Raw genomic sequence first — 22,755 nt, 5'->3', positions numbered from 1 at the left:
TGAATCATTTTCATTTCACAGTCTGCTTTGTTCAGAAGACACGTTTTCAAAGGTCAACTACCCACTCCCATCAAAATGAAACAAAGCAGTATGCATGATGTGTTAACTTGACTTAATGTCTTTCTTTGCTCAGGGTTGCTGGGTCTGGTTTGCTTTACAAAAAAAAAAACAACAAGAAGCAAACAAGCGAAAACTCCCAAACGGAGGACATATCAATCTCTAGAAAGACCAACGAAACAAGACATGATGGAAAGTGGTTATCAATGTCATGTCATGAACCCTTTCTGTGCCACTGAGTCAAATGTGCAAAAATTACACATGTGTACGTATGGATAGGAAATAAATGTGCTGCCCAAAGGGTTAATGAGGATTGCTGGGCTTACTGGAGGTACATTGTGGTGGTATTCATCTTATGTTTTTCTTTATTCAGTCGGCGCTGTGGGGGTGCAAATCTTATATTCATGGGAGTGTTCGTCCAAAGGAGAAAACAACAGGGTACTCCCGCAAATGTACCCATTGCGAGTTTGTGCGGGTCTTTTAGTTACCTGGGACAGAACTGCCTCCAATAATGAAGTCCACTTGGCATTCGCTTGAAATACTGAGAGCACAATGCGACAGACTTTGAATTGAGAAGTCACAAAAATGTTAGATGCAGCATCCATTTCCACAGATCGATAACCACTATCCATCAGACATTGAGCTTCTCTTCCCCTGGCCTACATTGGTTGCTAAATGATACACTCCCTTTCTCTGTGTTTTTTTTTAAGTTGTCAGGTTCTTTTTTTTCTTCTTCTTTTTTAGTCAGGTCATGGCAATGAAAGACATTGGTCAGCGAGGAAAGCAGAAACTGTGATGGTACTACTGTCAAACACTTCATGACATACGAAAGTTGAAAGACAGCCTTGAATGTCATGAACATTTCAACTGCGTTCTCTTTTTTCACCTTAACCAGTTCTGTAATAAGGAAGTATATTCAATCTCAAGTGCACAAGGAAGGTATACAATTATCATCTCATTTCTAGCCTACGTATCTGGCAGAAAAATGTCTGACTCTTAACTCTATGAAAGGGTGAAAGGCATTATCTCAAAACTTTGCCGAGAATATTTTGGCGATGCGCTTTGCCTCCTCAGCCGTGGGTTGCTTGAAGGAAAGCGGAGTTGACCGTGATGCTGGCTGCCTCCTCGTACCTCCTTGGGTCAGACGCTGGGCCATCTCTTGGGCCGCCTCAAACTTCTCTCGCTCCCTGGCGGTCAGCTCCTGGTTATTACAGATGGAAAGGCCATAACAGAAGGACAAAACATGTAAATTACCTGTCTACTGAAGAAAACAAGTCTTGAACATCCCTACATATTTTATGAGCAGGACAATTTGTCTTCAATATGGGCAATTATCCTTGATAGGAACATGATGCAACATCATGACACAACCTGCAATGAGATATATCAGTCATTAGCCACTACAAAGGCACACTACCTCACCATTATGACGATGTCTCTGCTATTCACAGTACTAACATGGACACAGTTACTCTCTCTGATTGCACTGAGCAATCAAATGTGTTCAGCTGATCCATCCTCATGAAGAAAGTCACCAATATTTTCTCATATTACCATCGATCACTTTGCCTCCACTGTACATCTATAATATCATGATTTCAATTCCACTCCTCAAGTACGCATGCCTGCTGTATATTCATCATAATATCGAATCCAATGAAAATGTGAAAAACTGATGTGTTGCTTTAACTGTTCTTTTCATAATACACTTCTGTAATAGGAAAAATGTACTGTGTAATATTAGGCAGTATATTTTATGTGGGTTTTTTTTAATATATATTTGTAATTATTGTAAGTTAACAGATACAATGTACTTGTGGATATATTGCATCCCTCATCACCAATGCCCTAATACTCAAATGTGGGGGATCACTGACTTTTCACCTTGATAAAGGTAATACTTGTTTCTCACCAACTTGTTGAGGAAGAACTGATTTTTCTACTACACACATCTCCTCATAATAGACAACTGTCACTTCTTTGTCACTGTGGTATTCAGTTGTGAACTCAGCAATTCAAAAATATTGTCATAAAAGTCCCAAGTCGCGAAATATCATACTTGCAAAACACACATCATATGCATTATCAATAACCTGAAAACCATGGAAACAACTGGTTTCTTATCCCACGATACATTAAGATTGAGACCTACTCGACGCGAGTCCGTCCCCGATGGTACAGAGATGTTACTGTACAGCGCCCTCATTGATGCCTCCAGGTCAGACGGTGGGAGGAAGAAGTCTGGCAATCTATCACTGACGGATGTAGTAGGTCTGGGTCACTTGAGTCAAGGTAACAATGGATTAAATTGCTAGTTATAGGACTTTTCATAGTGAGATACCTATATCTATACTGATGTTCATGTAGGACCAACTTTGATTCAAGGACAGTCAAGCTCCTCACTGGGTAGTTGGCATACAGGGAATGCAGAAATCAAATCCATTCATTGCCTTGTCTCAGCTGTTTATTTTGTCATCGTCACTATAAAAATTATCATCACCCTTTTACAAATGTATCACCTGAATCCCTACTTGCCTAGCTTCCATTGAACAAATCGAAACAAACATGAAGACCATGAACTTAACTGAAAAATCCATATATTTCTGAACATCAAAGCAGCACATTTCATATCAAATTATCTCGGCATAAGAGTGTCTGTACCATCCACTCCTCAAGTCAAAGGATACATATTTCGCCTTGCAGCTGTTGCTGCTGTGGCCCTCTCAGACTCCTCTAGCTCAATCTGTCTGCGCTGGAGCTCAGCCTCCCTCGCATCCAGCGTCAAGACGATGCCATCATCCACGGGGTCCTCGTCTGCTATGGCATACCCCTCTCTTCTGCCAACACCATCATCCCCGATACCAACGGATGATGTCCTCGTATCGCTTGGCTGCATCGTTACCGTGACATCGGAGACACTCACTGGCTTTGAGGTCTCCGTGCTACTTGTGGTATTTCCTCTATGCAAGTCCTTTCTCACATCCATTGAATCTTTCACTTTTGGTCTGGTAGCCATGTCGACTGTTCCCAAAGAGCCATCTGGGCTGGCATCTGATGACCCTTGTGCAGCAACATCACTGATACCAGGAGAAACATCTCCCTTGTGACTGGCTCCCTCCACATGATCATCACCAACGGCACATGGTCTGTTGGGGATCTCTGCCTCATCAAGCCCCAAATACCTCCTGGCAGTGTCATCTTCCTCACTTTTGGATCGTGATACCAATGGATCTCTGGAACCATAGCTCTTCTGGTCATCTCCACTTTCAGGGACTGCATCCTTACGTGTCACACCAAGGCTACCATCTGAATGATGAGTCCTAAATGCATCATGTGGACCAGCTGAGGATTTGCTGGAGTGGCCAACAGCTCTGATTTCCTCTTTGCTGCCATACCTCACTCGTCCTTGTTTATGCACTGTGCCGTCAGGTAAGCTCAGGAGATCCTGGAGATCAGAGGAAGGAGCAGATGCAGAATCATGGCTGGGGGTGTTGGAGGAGACCCACTCTGATGAGGAGGGGGGACTGATGACATCAGGGCTGATGCCTGCCAGGAAAGCTGCTGATGAGATGTCATTCAGTGGTCTCACAGGAACAACATCCTCCTCATGCTCCTCCTCATCCCATGCATCATCCTCTTCTTCATCCCTCCTGTTGCCATAGTGATGGCCATGGCTAGTCATTTCTTCATGCAATTTATAATCTCCATCACCAATACTGTGAGCGTCCCTTTCCACCGCAAGTCTACCATGGCACCCACCCTCTCTGCCTGTGTCGACATATTGCTCAAAGTTCTGATCTTCGTCTCTGTCTAGGTCATGGGAGTGATCTGTTACGTCACTATCAGTCTGATTTTTGTGTTGCAGAGTTGTTTTACTTTCCCCTGTGTCCTCATCGTTGGCATTTCCTTCTGACAATCCTCTTTGGGCATCATCAATCTCATTTCCATGGCGATGGGAGACCCCTCTCCCTGATGTTGGTGGTAGAGACGAACTGCTTCCTCCTGACAACTTGCTCTTCAGATGTTGGTGAAGGGATTCTAGTTCTTGCATGTTTCTCCTGGAAAGACGTAATCAGCAAGAAATATATGATAAAGTTCAAATACATGAAATGTTACTGCACTGTTGGTAGCACATACTCTAATATTGTACACTGCCTGAATTCAGCTGAATTTATGTCAGTTTTCCTATCTTGTTTTTACGTGAATTAAGAATTACTAGAAATCTGATTTGGTTATGGTATTTCACAGGCAGAAGAAACAGAAATGAAAATTTGTCACATTGAATGAAATAACACATTACACATCAATTTATTTACTAGATTTTTAAGCCTGTACAGGCAAGATAGCCATGGGGGGGGGGGGGAACAACCTACACTTATGTTGGAGAAAATCTCTTGTAGAAATGACACTACTTTAGTGCTAATCAGATCAATGAACATATATCACCATCTTCAAGTCAGTGTGAGGAGCATAGAGTCACCAAAAAAAAAATAGAATCAAGCTTGAATGTATCTTGATTCTTATCAGAACCTTAGGGTATGACTGCAATTACGATTTTCAATCAGCATTTGGTACATATCTCTAATGAAAGCACTGTGTAGTCCCACCTGAAGTTGTTCATGAGGTAAGAAGTGGATGGCCCTCTGTCGAGAACAGATGAACCTTGCTCTTCTTCGGGTTGCTGGCTGGTTTGTACACAGTCTGCTGGAGGTTCCTGAGGCACCATGCTGGCTGTTTCAATGCCAGCATCTCTCTCCATCTTGTGCAAGCCTGTATGCATTGAAAGAGTGAGGAAAAGGATGGAAAACATTCAAGGTATGCTCATAGGGATGGATTACAAATGGAACTGGCCAGAAAGAGACGTCCAGAATACCTCGGATTGGACGATATTTTAAACCACATACACCATGACAAAAAAAAAATACACTGGCAATTTTTTTTAGGGTTGACATGGAAGGCCTCATATCAATGTGCTTCAATGAGGAATTCTTTAACTTTGATATGCTTATATCAGACTGGCAAACTTTGGGTGAATCACTTTGTTCCCTGACACAAGTTTTCATAGGTGTGATTTGACTTCTCTGATTATCTGTTCCGAAAACACTTTCTGCAACTCTGTAACATTTGCTATGACAGGCCTACTTTGGTTCATGTGCAATCATCCAAATTTGACGACACACCATTCAGTACCGTACATTTTTTAATGACATTTCATTCATGAGGTTTCATTCATTTCATCATGTTTTTGCTCTGTAAAAGTTCCCAAGGCAACAGCAGAGCTATGAATGCTGAATTGACAATGGTTTGAAAACTGGTACTTAGAAATCTCTCTGATTTCTACATAGCACTACACAGGGTAGGAAAAGAACACAGTATCGTTGAGGAGCTATAGATACTAAAGTCCCTGACCTAAGAGCAAGACTCACTCTTGATCCTGTCCTGTAGCTTCTTGTGGTACTCTCTCACCCCAGCCAGGTGCTGCTGGAAGTGCTCCAGACTCCTCGCTGCAGGGTGTCTGGATGGAAGACTATCGGTCTGGCTGGGAGGGTGGGGCGAGGAGAGGAGGAGGTGGGGAGGGGGGAGGGGCACTCGGCTGAACAGGTGGGAGGTGTTGGGGGATCCCTGAGGAACAATGAACAAAACGCCTAGTGCATTATCACAATTTTCTGTATTGTCCTTTCTTTATTTCTTCAACATTTTTATTATCATTTTTAAAATTTATTTATTTATTTATTTATTTACTTTTTAAATAAAGCATACCAGTACTCTCTTTCTAAACCAGGTAATGGAATTAAAAAGCTCTCACTCTGAGGAGTGCCTACCGTCACTTTAACCATTTACTTCAGTCAGCATCCACATTTACAGAAGCCACTCTTTTTCACCAGTTGTCTTCAAGATACATGTACTTCACTACACATTTTTTTTTATTTTTTTTTGGCAGTGGGTAAACACTCCATTCTTGCATTGAATTTGAGACGGAAGTTTTTTGAGGCACAGCACAAATTTTGTCACACGGAAAATGAAAAGGAGATTGATTGCATAAAAAAGCACCACAAATGAATCATGATTAATTCATTCCATTTCACTCATTTCATTTTATTTCCACATCTCATAAAATGCATGGACAAGGAATATAGGAACTATGGAACATACAAATAATACAGGAAAAATGACAATTTAACATTTTGACAAGAGGCAAAACACAACATAAAGACAGTTTTATGATTAAACTACAACTCTCTATGATCTATATCAACAGCCTTTCAAGCTGTATGACATACAAGAACACTGAATCTTAACAGTTGCTCACTGCTTGTATTATCAATTGTAGAATAAATGACAAAACCTGCAAAATTAAAAGCAGCAAGTATTGTTATATGGGCAATTCCATGAGAAATGTTCACTTTGGTGAAAAAATGAAGTTTTGAGTTTCACTTAAGTTCTCAAATATTCTAAGAAAGTAGCATATATATTTTCATTTTTCACTAGTTGCATCTTTGTCATTGCAAAATTTTGTATTTTTCTCAGTCAATGAAAATACTGTATGATGTGTTGCAATGACGCAAAAATTTGGCTATTTTTAGAGAGTTTAGTGTTCCAGTCTCTAAAGAAGGCCAGATATGTCCCAGAGGCCTTGTTAAGCTTTTAAATTATAGTCCAGTGTATATATCAACAGAAAATCACAACCAAATTCCTTAGCATTCATCAGTTTTTGACCTATTGATCCTCAAAGTTGTGTGATTTCTATAACATTTGAAGCGTCATGTCCGTTACGTTTTTTACTATAAGTTTTCATAGCCAAGAGGAAATTAGTGTAAAGTTGCTACAAATTCATTTTCTATGTTAGGATTGAATCCCCTTGCATGTGTGAAAACCACTTTTCTATACCACTTCTAGTTTTCCTGTAAATGGCGTAACGGACATGACACTTTGCGTAACGGACATGACACCTCATATTAGACAAGTGGCAGAAATAACACTATGGCCCAGTGAAACAGGGTGGTGATTAGTTTTAAGTGCTTGAGGATAGTAGGACATTTCTATACTTGAGTAAATAATTAAGTCTGCACATCACTCAATAAAACAAAAACAAGCATACTTTGCTTTCTGCCACTGGAAGACAGTTGATTTTAGATGATCTTGCTACCCTGTTACACCGGTTTGATCCATTCCCACCTCTTGTAATCCTGACTGATAAACAGCAGCTGTCATTCCAAGGAGTATCTATAGACAATGGTGTTTTCACTGTTGGCCTTCCCTTCTATACTTAAAATGAGCACTTTCTACATGGATATATAAGTACATTTTAGACCACATTTAACACTATATCTGCCATGGAGTCAACACAACAGCCAGGAACTCCTGCACAAATGGATCCTCGTGCATCCAAATACATGATCACTGATGATCAACAACAAAGAATCCAAATGTCACCAGCATCAATGTCTTCAATGATGGTGTTGCCTCATAATTTTTTTAAAAGTTTGTGCTGCATCCATACATACCTCTCTCATCTCTATGACTCTATAAATCCACACCTTCAGTGGCACATTAATGAGATATCACTTGCCAAGAGGGCTGAGAATGGAATTGTTTGCTTTATTAAAGCATGTTGACAGTACATGTACATGTAGCTCTATCGTCAGAGAAAGTCGGTCTGAATGCTGCCTATCCATTTCATCAATACAACTAATCTAGATGTACCTCTATGCCAAGGGATATCCGGTGTATATGACAGCACACAGCATTGTACAAAAAGCACAATTTTGAGATGCTATGAGGAGATGTTTATCCACTGAAAGGTACACTGTATAATCAGTTACAACCAGTTGGTACGGAAAGCATCCAGTATTTCAAAAAGTCCTACTCACAAGCTGGTGAGAATAATGTAACCAGTACACCACTCTGGCAAGCTTTAAGAAGTGCCTAAGCAAGCAATAAGTTGATTATACAATTTGAACAAGTTGAATTTGCCGTGAAGAAAACAAGAAATACTTTGTTGCCCAGGTGACCACTCTACATGGAAATGGATTATATGTTGTGAAAATTCTCAGAAAAAAAGGGGCTTGATCATTCACTTCTAGCCAAGAAAAGAAAGCATTTGTTGACAATGATAAAGTACCGGTACTAGCAGTGGAAGTTTTTACAATAGTCTATCAAAGATTGGATAACAGAGGATGATTCTACTCCAAGGATGACATCAATGCCAAATGAAAGAACTTTGCAGAAATGATATTTACATACCTTATTTCTTTCAGATGATAACACTAATTTCATAATGGTACCAAACAGTTTTGTGGTCCTGTTTCATTGCATAAAAGTTGATGCAATCTTGAGTACATTTTAATGATGTTGTATTCAAACTTTTTATTTCATACAGATCTGGTTTGTTCTATTTTCTTTGCCTATTCGCAGATATGGAGACATGGTCTTCTGTATTGTACATGTATATCATTGTGGTACTCTGGGCATCGTACTCCATGTGCTTTAGAGTAGCTGTTAGATCACTGAAACCTGCAATAAAAGGACTTTTTGATGTTTTGTTCAACAACATAATGTAGTCAGCAGTGTGCAGTTATTTTAATCTTTTTATTTTGAAACAAAGAAGTGAAAATATGGTTCACCTTACAAGGGTGTCATGTCCGTTACGCTGGTGTATAATACTAAGTATCAAATATTAGGCCACTAAGAAAAAAATAACCATAGTATAAGATAGTAATATGTCCTATTTTGCAATGGTGGGTGGTAGTAACTGGAAATTTGTCACCAATTGTAGCTAACTGGTGCAGGAGCGAATTTGTTTTATATTTCTTTGTTTTGTAAATATATACAAAGACTAACCCCCCTAAAATGGTATAAATATAAGAAATACTACATGATTGCAGGTATGATGTGTGTCCCTATGTTCTAACCTTACTATGCCAACAATTGAATATCTGCTATACCTTGTAATAAAAAAATTCTCTTAGCTTACAAAAAGTGGACAAAACTGTCATGTCCGTTACACTCGAAGTGTCATGTCCGTTACGCAATATTTTAAACTATTAAAAAAGAATGAACAGTAAAACTACTCTAAATTAGGACTTTATGAGTAAAGCATGACCTAAAGGTTTAATCAAGACCAAAACCAGCTGCATCTTATCCAAAAATTCACAGGAATTTTCATAATGGTAAGTAGATCAAAATGCCTTGTCCATTTAGTGTCATGTCCGTTACGCTCGCTAAAAATGCAATTTCTCAACAACCACTTGATAAATTTCCATGAAATTTTCTGTGTACATTACTTTACTTAAATGTGTCTGATAAACTCAATTAGAATCTTTTGGAGACTCCCAATTTCACTGTGTGATGGTTTGAATCACAAAAAAGTGGTCTGAATGTCATGTCCGTTACGCTGGAATTGACCATATGTACTCACATCTACTAATCCTTAGACTCAGACACACATTACAAACATCACAGATATATGTTTGCTTCCTAAATGGGCTGTATATTCTCAAAGCAATTCTGAAGTGCCGATTTATACAAATAAATGTGGTGAATGGTCACGAGTACCATGGTACAATATTTTGCACAAAATATAAGATAGAGGCGCTCTATATTGTACAGTACTTTACCCATTCTCTATGAGATTCTAACATTTTGAATTCAACAAATTATATTTCAGATGTTGAAAACAGGTGTCTTATTGTCATCTTGGTCAAACAACAGTAATTCATATGTTTGTATGTTTGAAACATTTCTATATCCATTTGTAAAAGGTAAAAAATGTGTTAGAGAGATGTGTTACAGGTAGAATGCACAAAAATCAGTCATAATTCATCAGTGATAGCTGCCCCTGAAAGTATTCATATTTACATTAATTAGATTATATCTCCAAACGATTTATCACTTGTGCTCCATGCATTTATTAAAGTTCTGCTCCATAATCGCTGGGTACTGATGGGTGCGCATTCTAGCTACACACATACAATTTTGTACATTTCTACCAATAATATTGAGATTCCATGTTGATCAGTTAGCTGATCGCCCACAATCGTTGCATATTATCACTATCGTTCCAGACGGATTTGGAAAAAAATGTTGATAGTGCGATCATTCAACTGAAAGAATCAGTGATTGACTAGTTTATTCAAAGTTATTTTTGTTTTTTATACACACTACCCTATGTCCCCCCAAAATTACAACAGGACCCTCTGCAATGATAGCTGTAAAAATAGTGAGTCAATCCAAATACAATTTCAAGGTATGAAACTACAACTTATTACCCACATCTTACAGAAAACCCTATCTGATTTGCTTCAGTGGTCAAAGAGAAATGAGGATCTTTGTAGAGCATGTCAGGGATTCCTTCCCTCCAAGTTTTGTCTATTGTGTTCAAACACAATGCAGTTTCAAGAGCATCCAAGAGCTAAACTTGGACGAAACAGACCTGTGACATGCTTTGCAACAATCCACATTTCTCTGTGACCATTTAACCAAATTGAATGGGGTTTTCTGGGAAATATAGCTAAGATATTATATTTTACGGCTCTGAAATAGCATTCAGACAGTTTAATCTTTTATTGGAAATTATCAATGTGAAAATCCGATTGTATTCTTTTCTTTTCTTTTCTTTTTTTCGGGGGGGGGGGGTACATACTGTATAACATTTACATTTAAACCCCAATAAAACAAGGAAAAGTAGAAATTACGCGGTGCGTAACATTGTGTATGTCCCCGCCGGAAGTAGCATTTTGTAACAAAATGTGCAATATAGGTAAAAAATCAAGGTCAAAGGTCAAAGAAGTCAAAGGTCAAAATTCTGTGTAGAAGTTTTGAAGCCCTCACCTAGTGCCATCACATAAAGCAAATGGAATCGAAATTGGGTTAGAAATGGCGAAGGAGTAGCATTTTGTAGCCAATGTACAATATAGGTCAAAAATCAAGGTCAAAGGTCAAAGAAGACAAAGGTCAAAATTCTGTGTAGAAGTTTTGAAGCCCTCACCTAGTGCTATCACATAAAGCAAACGGAATCGAAATCGGGTTAGAAATGGCGCAGGAGTAGCATTCTGTAGCAAAATGCACAATATAGGTCAAAAATCAAGGTCAAAGGTCAAAGAAGTCAAAGGTCAAAATTCTGTGTAGAAGTTTTGAAGCCCTCAACTAGTGCCATCATATAAAGCAAACGGAATCGAAATCGGGTTAAAAATGGCGAAGGAGTAGCATTTCGTAGCAAAATGTACAATATAGGTCAAAAATCAAGGTCAAAGGTCAAAGAAGTCAAAGGTCAAAATTCTGTGTAGAAGTTTTGAAGCCCTCACCTAGTGCCATCACATAAAGCAAACGGAATCGAAATCGGGTAAGAAATGGCGAAGGAGTAGCATTTTGTAGCAAAATGTACAATATAGGTCAAAAAATAAAGGTCAAAGGTCAAAGAAGTCAAAGGTCAAAATTCTGTGTAGAAGTTTTGAAGCCCTCACCTAGTGCCATCACATAAAGCAAACGGAATCGAAATCGGGTTAGAAATGGCGAAGGAGTAGCATTTTGTAGCAAAATGTACAATATAGGTCAAAGGTCAAGGTCAAAGGTCACGACTGAAATTCTGTGTAGAAGTTTCAAAGCTCCCATGTAGTGCTATCATATAAAGCAAACAGAATCAAAATTGGCTCATAAATGACAGAGAAGTAGCAAATTGAAGATTTTGATCACACACGGACGCACACACGGACACACGGACACACGGACGGACGGACACACGGACGGACGGACACACGGACACACACACGTACGGAGCCCGTTTCATAGTCCCCTGCTCGAACTCGTTCGGCGGGGACAAAAAAATCGGAGTGACAAAAAATTCTAATATTTTGCAGAGGGCATGTCTCAAGAATATACACATTGTGCCTTTTTTGACTTTGTTATGTTTTGATTCGCAATCACTGTCATATTTGGCACATGGGTAAAGGAACTCAAAGTCTACATGACTGTACATTTGAACTTAATCAAGGTCACTCATGGATGGCGCTTTTTAACATAATATAAAGAAATACATAGGAAATATGCTAAAAACATGATTCCTATCCTGTATAATTTCTTTATTCCCAGTGTATATGTCTTATTATAAACCAATCATTTTCATATTTGCTACAAACCATAAGCAATTTGAACTTCATTAATTGTTATGGTTGAAATTTCTTAAGGTCGCCACATGGGGGCGCTACTCTATACAACATAAAAAAAATACATTATGAGACCTGTGAGGCATTGTTTTGAATAGGAACATGTAGTAATCACGTTTTATATTTTCCATTCTATTGGAATTTTGAATGCAGATTGATGATATGCTAAACAAGTTATACTTCAGGAATAATAACTTGTGTGAAAGATTCAATATGACACAAAACGAAAGGGTAATCTTTGGAAAAATACTTTTTTCTCAATTATCTTTATCATGTCTATTGTTTGACGCTTATGTCAAGTAAAACAAAGGAAATAATAAGGAAAAACATTTCAGGGCCATTCACAATCAAAACTAGAGAAGCACTCTGAGAGCGCAGACCTCCGCCAAGCATGCAGCCCATTTCCATCCGCACTGATCTTGTTCTTCCACAGAGATCAGTGATTTCCACCAAAGATAGTAGCAAGCGTCTTTGATTTCCACCAATACGTACTGCATTGTGTGCTGAAAGCCGCCCAATTTCCCAATATAGCAGCCTTTGTTATGTCATAAACACTCAGCTGCACCGCACGCCTTGCCCTGGCAGAAACTACAGCACGCACTTTAGTGCGTGCATGCAAACCTCAAATACGCGCAGCCTTGACTCCCAAGTTCATTGACCCTACCAGCCAAAATATCAAAAATCCTTCATAAATCCCCCAAAATTCTCGGATCACTGCCAAAAGTTAATCGTTTGTTACTTGTGTCATTCTAAAGCTTTCCTTCAAGTTTCATCCCAATCCGTAACCTACTTTTTGAGTTATTTTGCTCACAGACAAATGAACAAACGAACCAACCAACCAACTAACTAACAAACAAACCAACGGTAACGAAAACATAACCTCCCCCCTTGGCGGAGGTAATTACTGCACAGTTCACTTCTTCTGCACATTACAGCCAAGAAACCCCGTATTCATCCACTATTATATCGTTGATTGAAATTGCAACAGAAAAAGAAAAGGATGCAAAATCTGACTAACATGGTCGTCAGTTTACAGTTGCCATGGCAAAAAGCAATATCAAACATAGCTACAGTGTAGATTATATATCAAATTGTCTGCAATGAGATTTTAGGAAGAGTCACTGAATTTGGTCTAAATTGGAATAAGGGTGAAGGAGTGGCAAATGAAAATATTGTGGGGGTGCAATGTGCCCCGCCCCCCTCGGGCTTTAGAGGTTCATCGTTCATTTTAATTCACTTGATACTCAGTGACAATCATCCCACTCCAGTGTGAAGTTTGGGGGCATTCACCCAGAAGTACCAAAGAAATATCTCAATAAAAGCTCCATAAAAAAAGGAAAAAGCTAAAAAAAAATTGGGGGGCATTCAACCAAATCCGTCACAGAAATGAATCAACAACAACCTTCTCAAAAAAAGAAGAAAAAAAAGAATACAAATAGTTCTAAAAAAAAAACAAACAAACAAACTAACAAACAAACAAAACTACAGTTTGGGGGGTATTCAGCTCTGCCGAAAAGGATGACAGATGAGAGAGGGAGAGAATACACACACACACACAAACATATATGTGACTGCTCCAACAGGATTTCCAAAGTCGGGAGAGGTTGATTTTCTGAAAATGACATGATATTATTCCCTTACTCATTTGCTTTGATTTCATATTTTCCACTCACCGAACATAGTCATGAACCGAACATAGCTCTACTCAAACGCGAGAGGGCAGCAAACATATCGACTCATTAGTTGGAGTTCAAATGTCATCCCTCATTGCAACGCTACCTAGCGCTACATCGAACAAAGCATTTCGTTGAAAGCTTCACATTGTGTCCTTTTTCGGTGTGCAAATTTGAATGACATTTTTGACATTTGGGACTTTTGTGATTTATCGTCTGCTTTTGCCATGGCTCAAAAGGATTTTCTCTTAGTGTCTGTGCTTGGATACATTCTGTTCATGATGCGTATCTGCAAGGCAGATGGATTGACGCAATGCATACAAGTGGCAAATCCTGACAATGTTACCCAGGCAGAAATCTGTGCTCAACACAAGACCACATACGTTGGACACAACGTTTCCTCACAAATAACAATGACTAATCTAAAATACAACAACGAAGACCCAGACGGCATTCCCCCAAGTGCAATTGCACTTGAAAATCATGGAGTTCCTATCACAAATGGAACTGAGGCACTCTCACATGGATGGTATGTCAGTCTGACATACCAAAAGAACGCAATACTTGTTAATCCTGGCATAGTCAATGCCAGGCTAGATGATGAGATTGACCTCCAGATTGTTATCTGCATGAAAGGAGGACCAGAACTGAAGGTGCCACTTGGCTACCTATTCCGCGTGATCAACTGCACCAATTGCGGAACGACTGTTGCTCCTATGGAACCAGACAATGGGGCTTCCAGTCCAGGAAACTGCACTTTATGGATAATTTTATTTTCAATGGCATTGAGTGGCTGTGTAATTATTGCCATATCATGTATATGCCTTAATCATTACAAACGAAAAACAGAAAAGCACTCTAAGAACGCAGACCTCCGCCACGGCAGCTAATTTCCACCAATGATCTTGTTCTTCCATAGAGATCAGCGATTTCAACCGATAAGTACAGTATGCATGCTGAAAATCACTGATTTCCCAATAAAGAAGCCTTTTCTTACAGTGCGTCATTAACTTCCACCTGCGCGTAGCCCAATTTTCTACACACTGACCGTGAACATCTAACTCTCTCTGTTGCTTCTCAATCTCCAAAGGAGATGGATGCATAATATACATTGTATCATCGCTCTCCTCCCACACATTACAAAGGAGATCTATGCAATTGTCCAGTGTCAACTCCATTCTGTGTTGAGGTTGTCTTGTTATTATAACTCTATCAATAAATGTGCATTATACTACATCGGCGATGTCCACTGCTCCACCAATGCCGTACTTTTGGAGCAAATTCAGGAGAGGATTTATTTATATTTGGAACACCTGAACTCTCGTGTCAATGCACTGGAGACACTCTCATTCATCAACCCCGCCAGTTTCATCACTGAGGGATCAAGAAATTCACAAGGAGTGCATCAAGTGTTTAACACCAGCTAATGACAAATCAAAAAGTGTGCATCTTCAATACGTGTTTGCATCGTTAATATCCTAATTTCAATACTGCGTGAGCTCTGGATGGCGCCCAGCAGGGATACCAATTCCAGTACCAGTTCCACATCAGCATCTCAACTCTGGAGTTCTGACGTGGAAAGGAAGAACACACAGTTGTGGGTAGTGACGTGCACTGCCATTTGTGTTTTTCTTTGCATTCGTGATCGCGATTGAGGCGTTCTTGAAAGTGAAAGGATGAGCAACATGTTTTACCAAGTCGACTTTGGACTCTAACTGTTACAGTGCGCTGGTTCAGACCTTACACTCCTATTTTAATTGTTACTCCTTCATATTACTCATATCATGTCACGTCCTGTCAAGCTTGAAAACCTTATTATGAGTTAGATTCACTCATTAACAAGTAATACTTTTACACTCTCAGTATGTTCACCCAATACTTGTTTGAGAGTCATCCAATTAATCACAATGATTAAACAATTGTGTGGCTATCACCCATATCACCTGCATGTACAAATCTAATATATCATGTACATGGCTATAAAACATGTGTATTGATAGTTACGTACATATATAGTATTATGTTCTCTTGCCAATGATCTTCATTATCATATAGAGTGGAGTCATATCTTAGGAAGGTTGGGATATCACTGCATGGTGTTATTAGAGTGTGTGTTTGTTGTGCAATTCTTTTACATGCTAATGATATACACTATATAACATCTTAAACACATAACCAGGAGTCTGCCTCCCAACAGTAGCGATCCTGACGTGATCCAAAAGAGATGTGAATCTACTCCACTTGATAAAATGACTTAATGCAAATGTTGTCGAGAACCACGCATGCACATATTTCAAGTGTGATTCATACTATCTATTCGCCAATTCTTGTCACCAGTAAGGCTCAGATTCGAAGCCTGGTAATTTTATTTCATGCTTACATATATGTACGTTGTATTGGCTGCCTGTTAAATTCGCCAATCAGCTATTATTAGGTAATACGCTACCAGCGTATCACATATTGTTTTTGTCAAAAATCTTCCTTTCTTTTTAAGGTGAGAAGCTATCAGCGTGTCACCTATTGTGTTTGTCAAAATCTTCCTTTCTTTTTAATTTGTATTATTTTTTATTCTTCTTTCTTTTGGCCAAATTTTGTGGTGTATACATGTACATCTCAATAATGACATGACCGATTACCATGCAATTTTCAGTCAACGTACATGTATCTCGTAACGATATCGAATGACGACAACATTTTCATGGCGATAACTTATCTGTAATGTCATCTAGGTGCCATTTCATGATTTTCAGATAATGTTAGATGATCAATCATATCTTCATATCTAAATGTCATCTCCTTATCATTTTCAGTAGACATAAGTTCAATTCATGTCTGATTGTCTTGCACGATGCTAATCGCACAGGTCATCATGACGCACGTGTACTCACACGTCAAAATTATGAAATGCTCAAAATGACTTCCCCACCGATTTTCTATGCGTTTCAGACAATTTTAAGCGTTTCAAAAAATTCAGCGTTTGTGCATCCATTTGCGCCTTTTTGGTGGCAACATGAAAATGACCTTTTTCCCACTGAATTGGATTCTTGGTACATCCAGTAGCAAAAGCCATAGGTTTCCATTCAATCTTGATCAGTAACAATGTAATGCGCATGTGTCAAAGTTGAAATTTTATGCTCACATCTATGTGTAAATATACAGTTGTGAAAAAACATGCCTTTGTTATTTCACCATAACTCCTCAAAATGCATGGGAACTCTGTTTTCATATCATATTCCAAAAGACTATGAGCTGAAAATAACTTTCCATGTATCCATATACCACATAAATTAGCTGATGTCATCATATCATTATCTGAAATGAAAAAAGTGTAATTTAATTTCTTGAAGTACTGTTTTCTGATGTTCATTTGCGGGTATAGTCTGTAATTTTTCCTCAGTATTATCCCTAATTTGAATATGTCGTACTCTGGACAACTGTCTTTTGATTCAGTGTCATTGTTTTTCAATTTGATGATTCATCATATTGAAAATTGTGGTTAAATGCAAGTTTACATGTTATGTCTATAGGAGGTGATTTTTTTTTTCCTAACCATGCATGGATTTGACAACGTTCTGGAAGTCACATATCTGTATATCTTTGATTTTGCTCTACACTGTATTTCCTCTGAAAATCAAATATGTTACAGCTTAAAGAACAAATCGTTGTAATTGTGTATTTGAATGTTGATCAAATGCCCCTATAAGGGTGAAAATTTCAAAGTAAACTAACTTGTGTGAATGAAATCAAGATGAAGAAATTTTGTATTCTTCTGTCCTGTATAAGCCTAAATGTCACAGATTTGAGTCAAGAGAGCCATGTGGCTAAGTTTGTAAGAGCACTGCCTTTGACACCAGAGGACTTGACTTCAAGACCCACAGGGAGCTGTTTGTGTGTGTGTGTGTGTGTGTGTGTGTGTGTACGTGTGTTTTTGTTGAGCTACACTCCGATGTCATTCACATTAAAATAATTTTATCAAGTATGTGCGTGTGTGTGTGTGTGTATGTGTGTTTTTGTTGAGCTACACTCTGATGTCATTCACATTAAACTAATTTTATCAAGTATACACACCCACATACACACACATGCAATTTCCAATTTCCTTTTGTTTTGTATCGGAGGTTAGGGTGCTTCTATTGCTGTAAAATTCTGTATGCCGGAAGAGTTTGACCAACTAATCGTATCATGTAATAATGAAAAGTTGATACAAAGCAACCTTGGTTATGAAATTCGGGTCAAAGTTCATATCACAAAAGACATATCAAATGGACAAAACGACCCTTAAAGTACTTAGAATCCTCTTAGATTTAGTTTGTGTCAAAGGCATCTTCCGTATATAGTCTTGGAAATGAGAATTAAGGAATGGAACTTCTCAGATTCAATATGTTGCTGCTTAGGAATATAGTGACATTTAATGTTGTACGCTAAATTTCCTTTACATGTTGATATTATTTCTTTTTTGTTCAAAGAAATACTGAGTTAGAAATACAGTGTATAGTGTACAAAGCTCATTGGCATTTTTTGAATGCCAAATTACAATCCAACTAGCTAAACATCAATACTCAATCAGAGCTCTAAGTAGATATGGTAAAGTGCCATCTGAGATAAACTTTTGATAGAGGGTGAGTTCATTCTTACTAAGGATGTCTTGACTCAGTACTTCATATTCAAATGCACGCACAGGCAATCCAGTGTCTTTGTTATGAATTTAAGGTACAGTCAAACCTGCCTACAGTGGCCACCCAAGGGAGGTGAAGAGAGTGGCAGTTATAGACAGGTGGCCATTATAGACAAGTTATCCGACGTTTTTGTGCATTGCTTACATGTATACATGTATCATAGCTGTATACATCTACAAGTGATTACATGTGCATGTTTGTATACTTCGATTATGCAAACATGTGTTTCATGCATTGAACAATGCTGGTGTTGATCAAGTTGTTGCACAGTGCACAGTCATGAAGAAAGCTTTACACTAGTGCATTGCTATGACTGAATGAGTGATGAATGCAGCGGTGGTGATCACTGAACGTTGCTCTGAATGACTGGCACGGCTACAAAGCAGAAAAACATGCAGAATTATTGGCTCGGCTGTGGCTCGGTGTGGGTCTGTGGCCGCTATAGACACGTTAAAATCTACCATGGGAAACAAAATTTGTGGCCGCTATACACAGGGTCTTTAACAGGGCTTTCTCTTGGAGGGTCAACTTTCAGTGGTTGCATATGGCAGGTGGCCACTAAGGCAGGTTTGACTGTATAGTAATATTGCTCTGGGGCTGTTGTCAAATGACCCTGAAAATAATATTGAAACAAATGCACACACACATAGTACAATACAAACACACACACACACACACACACACCAAAAAATGCTGTGAACTGTCACACTAAGTCTTGTAGATTCTGTGCGCAATTTTTATAGGAAATTCAATCTGTGAAGAAAATTAAGGGAAAAGGGGAAATGGATTCCATTTGTACTTAATGAAAGCTATGGTTTTACTGCATCTTGTATACTCTGCATAGACATTTGATAGTTTAAATTGAAATACTGACCTCGAAATTGTTCAAGTGTGTACTAAAATCTATGCTGAAATATTCTTATCACCACAGTATGAGGCGTTGCGTGCATATGAAATTTCATAGCATTTCAGCTCTAAAAAGTCTAATATACATTCGCTTCATTTATCACACCCAAGGTCATAGATTGTCGTTGCGCAGTTTTCTTTTTCTCTTGTTTCTCTTCCATTTTCTCTATGTTTGTTCTTGGTATACTTGGCATGCACTAACTGAGTTAATTGACTGTAGGCCATATGTAGCATTCCGCTATAAACCTCTTTGAAATTTCAGTCAGGTTATTGTTCGATCCAGGAATGGAGTTGTAGATAAGCTGGAAAGGTATGAGCTGTACTATTGGTAAAGAGGTATTTCTTGCCACACCCTGCTGGGTGTAGTGCATACAAAAGGGGTTCTGTGTCGTTCTGCCTTGGAAAAGGCAAAGTTTTACTTTCATCTTGGCTGTTTCACTGGTAGCAGTACACTGTAGGTGATGTGTATTGTTGGCATCTGGGGCAGTATAGAACATAATATCATGCTAAAGTCACCTTTAGTTATGTGGTAAGCATTCAATTTGATATCATCTTTCTTCTTGTAAGGCAATAAATGGTGATCGACTAATACAATATGTTATGACACATTGCACTGGTAGCTTATAAAGGGAAGTTAATGTACAATGCAATCACCGCTGCATGAATCCTACCATTGATTTTGGAGGCGAAATTTAGGTATCCCTATATAAGGGTTAATTGCTTTTGAATTAATAAGACCAAATTTAGTATTTAACTTTCGATTTTTAACTGCACCCTTTGAAGATGAGTCGATTATGGTCGAAAAATAGTACAAAGTCAGATCAAAGAAGTTACCATTATGAGAAGTAGTAATACCCATAAAACTTCTTCAAGAAAGTTTTTTTGGGTTTAAAATACAATGGCTAAAAAGTCATCACTTTGCTACTATACTTACAGAAAGTTGATTTAGGCAAGCACATCATAACGATAATTATGATAATGATACCTCACAGAAATAATGTACAGTGTAAATAGCCTACAATGTTAATAACACCTTAAACAAGCAAGTATATCATAATGGCATAACATCTGACAAGAGCAATGAAAAAAAGACTGCAACATTAGACACTGCTAATGTTTATCACAACAAAGCATTAAATACACTGTGTGTGAGAAAAAATAATCTGTGTCAGTGGTCAATGTAGAAGACTAAAACATTAAGCACTGTTACCGTTTAGCTTAGAAAAGCATTGATTATATGGATAAGAAATTTTGTGTAATAAGATTACTTAGACATGACAAGACAAGACTATGATGAAATGCTTTGTTTGCTGTAATCGAAATGCATGAAACAAATAAAGTTAATTTACCCTAGTCACTGTAGGTGATCCATTTACTTGTATTTTGTCCTCTTTCCATTGAAAAATTTTCTTGGTTTAGAGCACAGCAATCTTGGTCGACACACCTTTCTCTTTCCTCAGTCTGTTGGCAGTTTTGGCTAGCTTTCCTCTAGTGATTTTTATGGCAAGTGGCAGTCAGTGCAGATTGTGATTCTTTTCTCTTCAAGGGTAGGAGGGAGTCACATCAGAAGCTCCAGAAGATAGGTCAGCCCGGCGTTGACGATTCCTAAAAAGCCACTAGGATTCTGTTTCTGTCCCTCATGTATAAAAACTTGGAAATGATGGGGTTGGGTTGGGGTGGGTGATCCAGGTCAGCCTGGTCTTTAGCAACCTGGCCGAGCAGCGGTCGGTGAGCGTTCACCAAAACAATGTTGCTGGTGTCATCTACTTCAAGGCTGAGATAGGCAAAGATGTCCAATAGAACCTGGAAGATGTTTTCACCCCGTTTCTCCTCAATGCTTTGGAACAGGAGGTTAGAGCGCCAGTTGTACAGTTCCATGAGATTTTCCTTCAATTCTGCTGCTTCGGATGTCATCTTGCTTTGAATCTCAGGCAATCGCTTGCACCTTATTTCGATGATTTTGTCAGGATTCGTAGTTATGGAAGCTTCTATTTCCGACATTTTCCCTCCTTCTCTCTGATTAAGGCAGCCTCAATGGTAAGGGTGTTGAGCTTAGTGCAGAAATTAGCAGATGATTCTGTAATGCTGCGTTGAATATCGGCAAACGTAGGCTGACCTTTGACCTTGACCCTGACCTTAACCATATGCACTCAAAAGTTGATAGGCACAGTTTCGTCCACTCATACATACACATACCAAATTTCAGTACGATACCACAAACAGTTTTTAGTTTAATGTGCTGTCCACAAAATTCATTACGGATGGACGGACAACCTGAAAACATATATTTTTATTAGGACAGACCTCTTTGTTTTTTGATATCTCGGCCATATTTGTATTTTCATCACATAAACTTAACTCCTCTTAGAATCATATGCTCTTTAATATTTCATTTAAGAAGTTTCTAATTATCTAATTATTGTGCGTTCATATTTTTAACTGAATGTCACATGAAGGGCAATCAACCAATCGGATAGCTACATTCTTTTTAGGTGTTGTACAATAGTGAATACTGCATGTCTCATGAACATTGCAACTGTGTTGCATATCACCGAGATACTCACCAGAACTTTCCTGTGCTGGGGAGATTGCCTCAGGGGTGAGAGAGACTCCTTGGGAGTGATAGAGATCTGGAAGAAGCAATCATGCACAATGACACCGATAAGTTTCAAAGTGTAAACATCCTATTGCTTTGCTTCCATCATTAACAGTGTGTGTCTGAGGTAGCAGCATGGGGCAGAAAGCTGAGACACAAAGAACCAACATCACTAACATTCTTCCTCGAAGCCATTCTTTGGGCCACAGTGTGAGGAGAGCAAGGTGATGGATATACAGCTTTACTATTTCTTGTGGCATATACCATCACAGGTTTTGGGTACAATCTACTGTTATTCATTGCAACTGATTGACAAATTGCCCTACATCGACGTAAATAAGCACTGAATTGATCAGTGTTTTAGTAGTAGCCATGATAAAAAATCATGGGCGTACATACTCGAGCAGGATTCGAACCTACGACCTCCTGATCAGGATCAGGATCAGGAGGTCGTAGGTTCGAATCCTGCTCGAGTATGTACGCCCATGATTTTTTATCATGGCTACTACTAAAACACTGATCAATTCAGTGCTTATTTACGTCGATGTAGGGCAATTTGTCAATCAGTTGCAATGAAAACATCTCGACGGAAGAAATTCTTGAATTTGAATCTACTGTTAATCATTTCAAATTGTCAGTTCATGATTCTTCAACCTATCAGCTAAAAGTTTTGACTTTAAAAACTC

At 38.6% G+C, this 22,755-nt stretch overlaps 1 protein-coding gene across 1 annotated transcript in view; it reads right to left on the bottom strand.

The window, feature by feature from the left end:
* Positions 1–883: 883 nt before the first annotated feature.
* The window catches only part of LOC139722261 (C2 domain-containing protein 3-like), a 65,265-nt gene continuing 43,393 nt past the window's right edge, over positions 884–22,755 (bottom strand). Inside the window, 6 exon segments of the mRNA XM_071633570.1 lie at positions 884–1,258; positions 2,210–2,330; positions 2,745–4,115; positions 4,665–4,827; positions 5,484–5,679; positions 22,038–22,103. Coding sequence (XP_071489671.1) covers positions 1,085–1,258; positions 2,210–2,330; positions 2,745–4,115; positions 4,665–4,827; positions 5,484–5,679; positions 22,038–22,103 — 2,091 coding nt within the window. The 3' untranslated portion in view covers positions 884–1,084.

This window comes from Diadema antillarum, unplaced genomic scaffold (assembly GCF_040938485.1).
Source record: "Diadema antillarum isolate AM-2024a unplaced genomic scaffold, OU_Dant_1.0 scf00000162, whole genome shotgun sequence".
NCBI lineage: Eukaryota > Metazoa > Echinodermata > Echinoidea > Diadematoida > Diadematidae > Diadema > Diadema antillarum.
The sequence above is the reverse complement of the archived record's forward strand: the minus strand, read 5'-3'. Positions and strand labels throughout refer to the sequence as shown.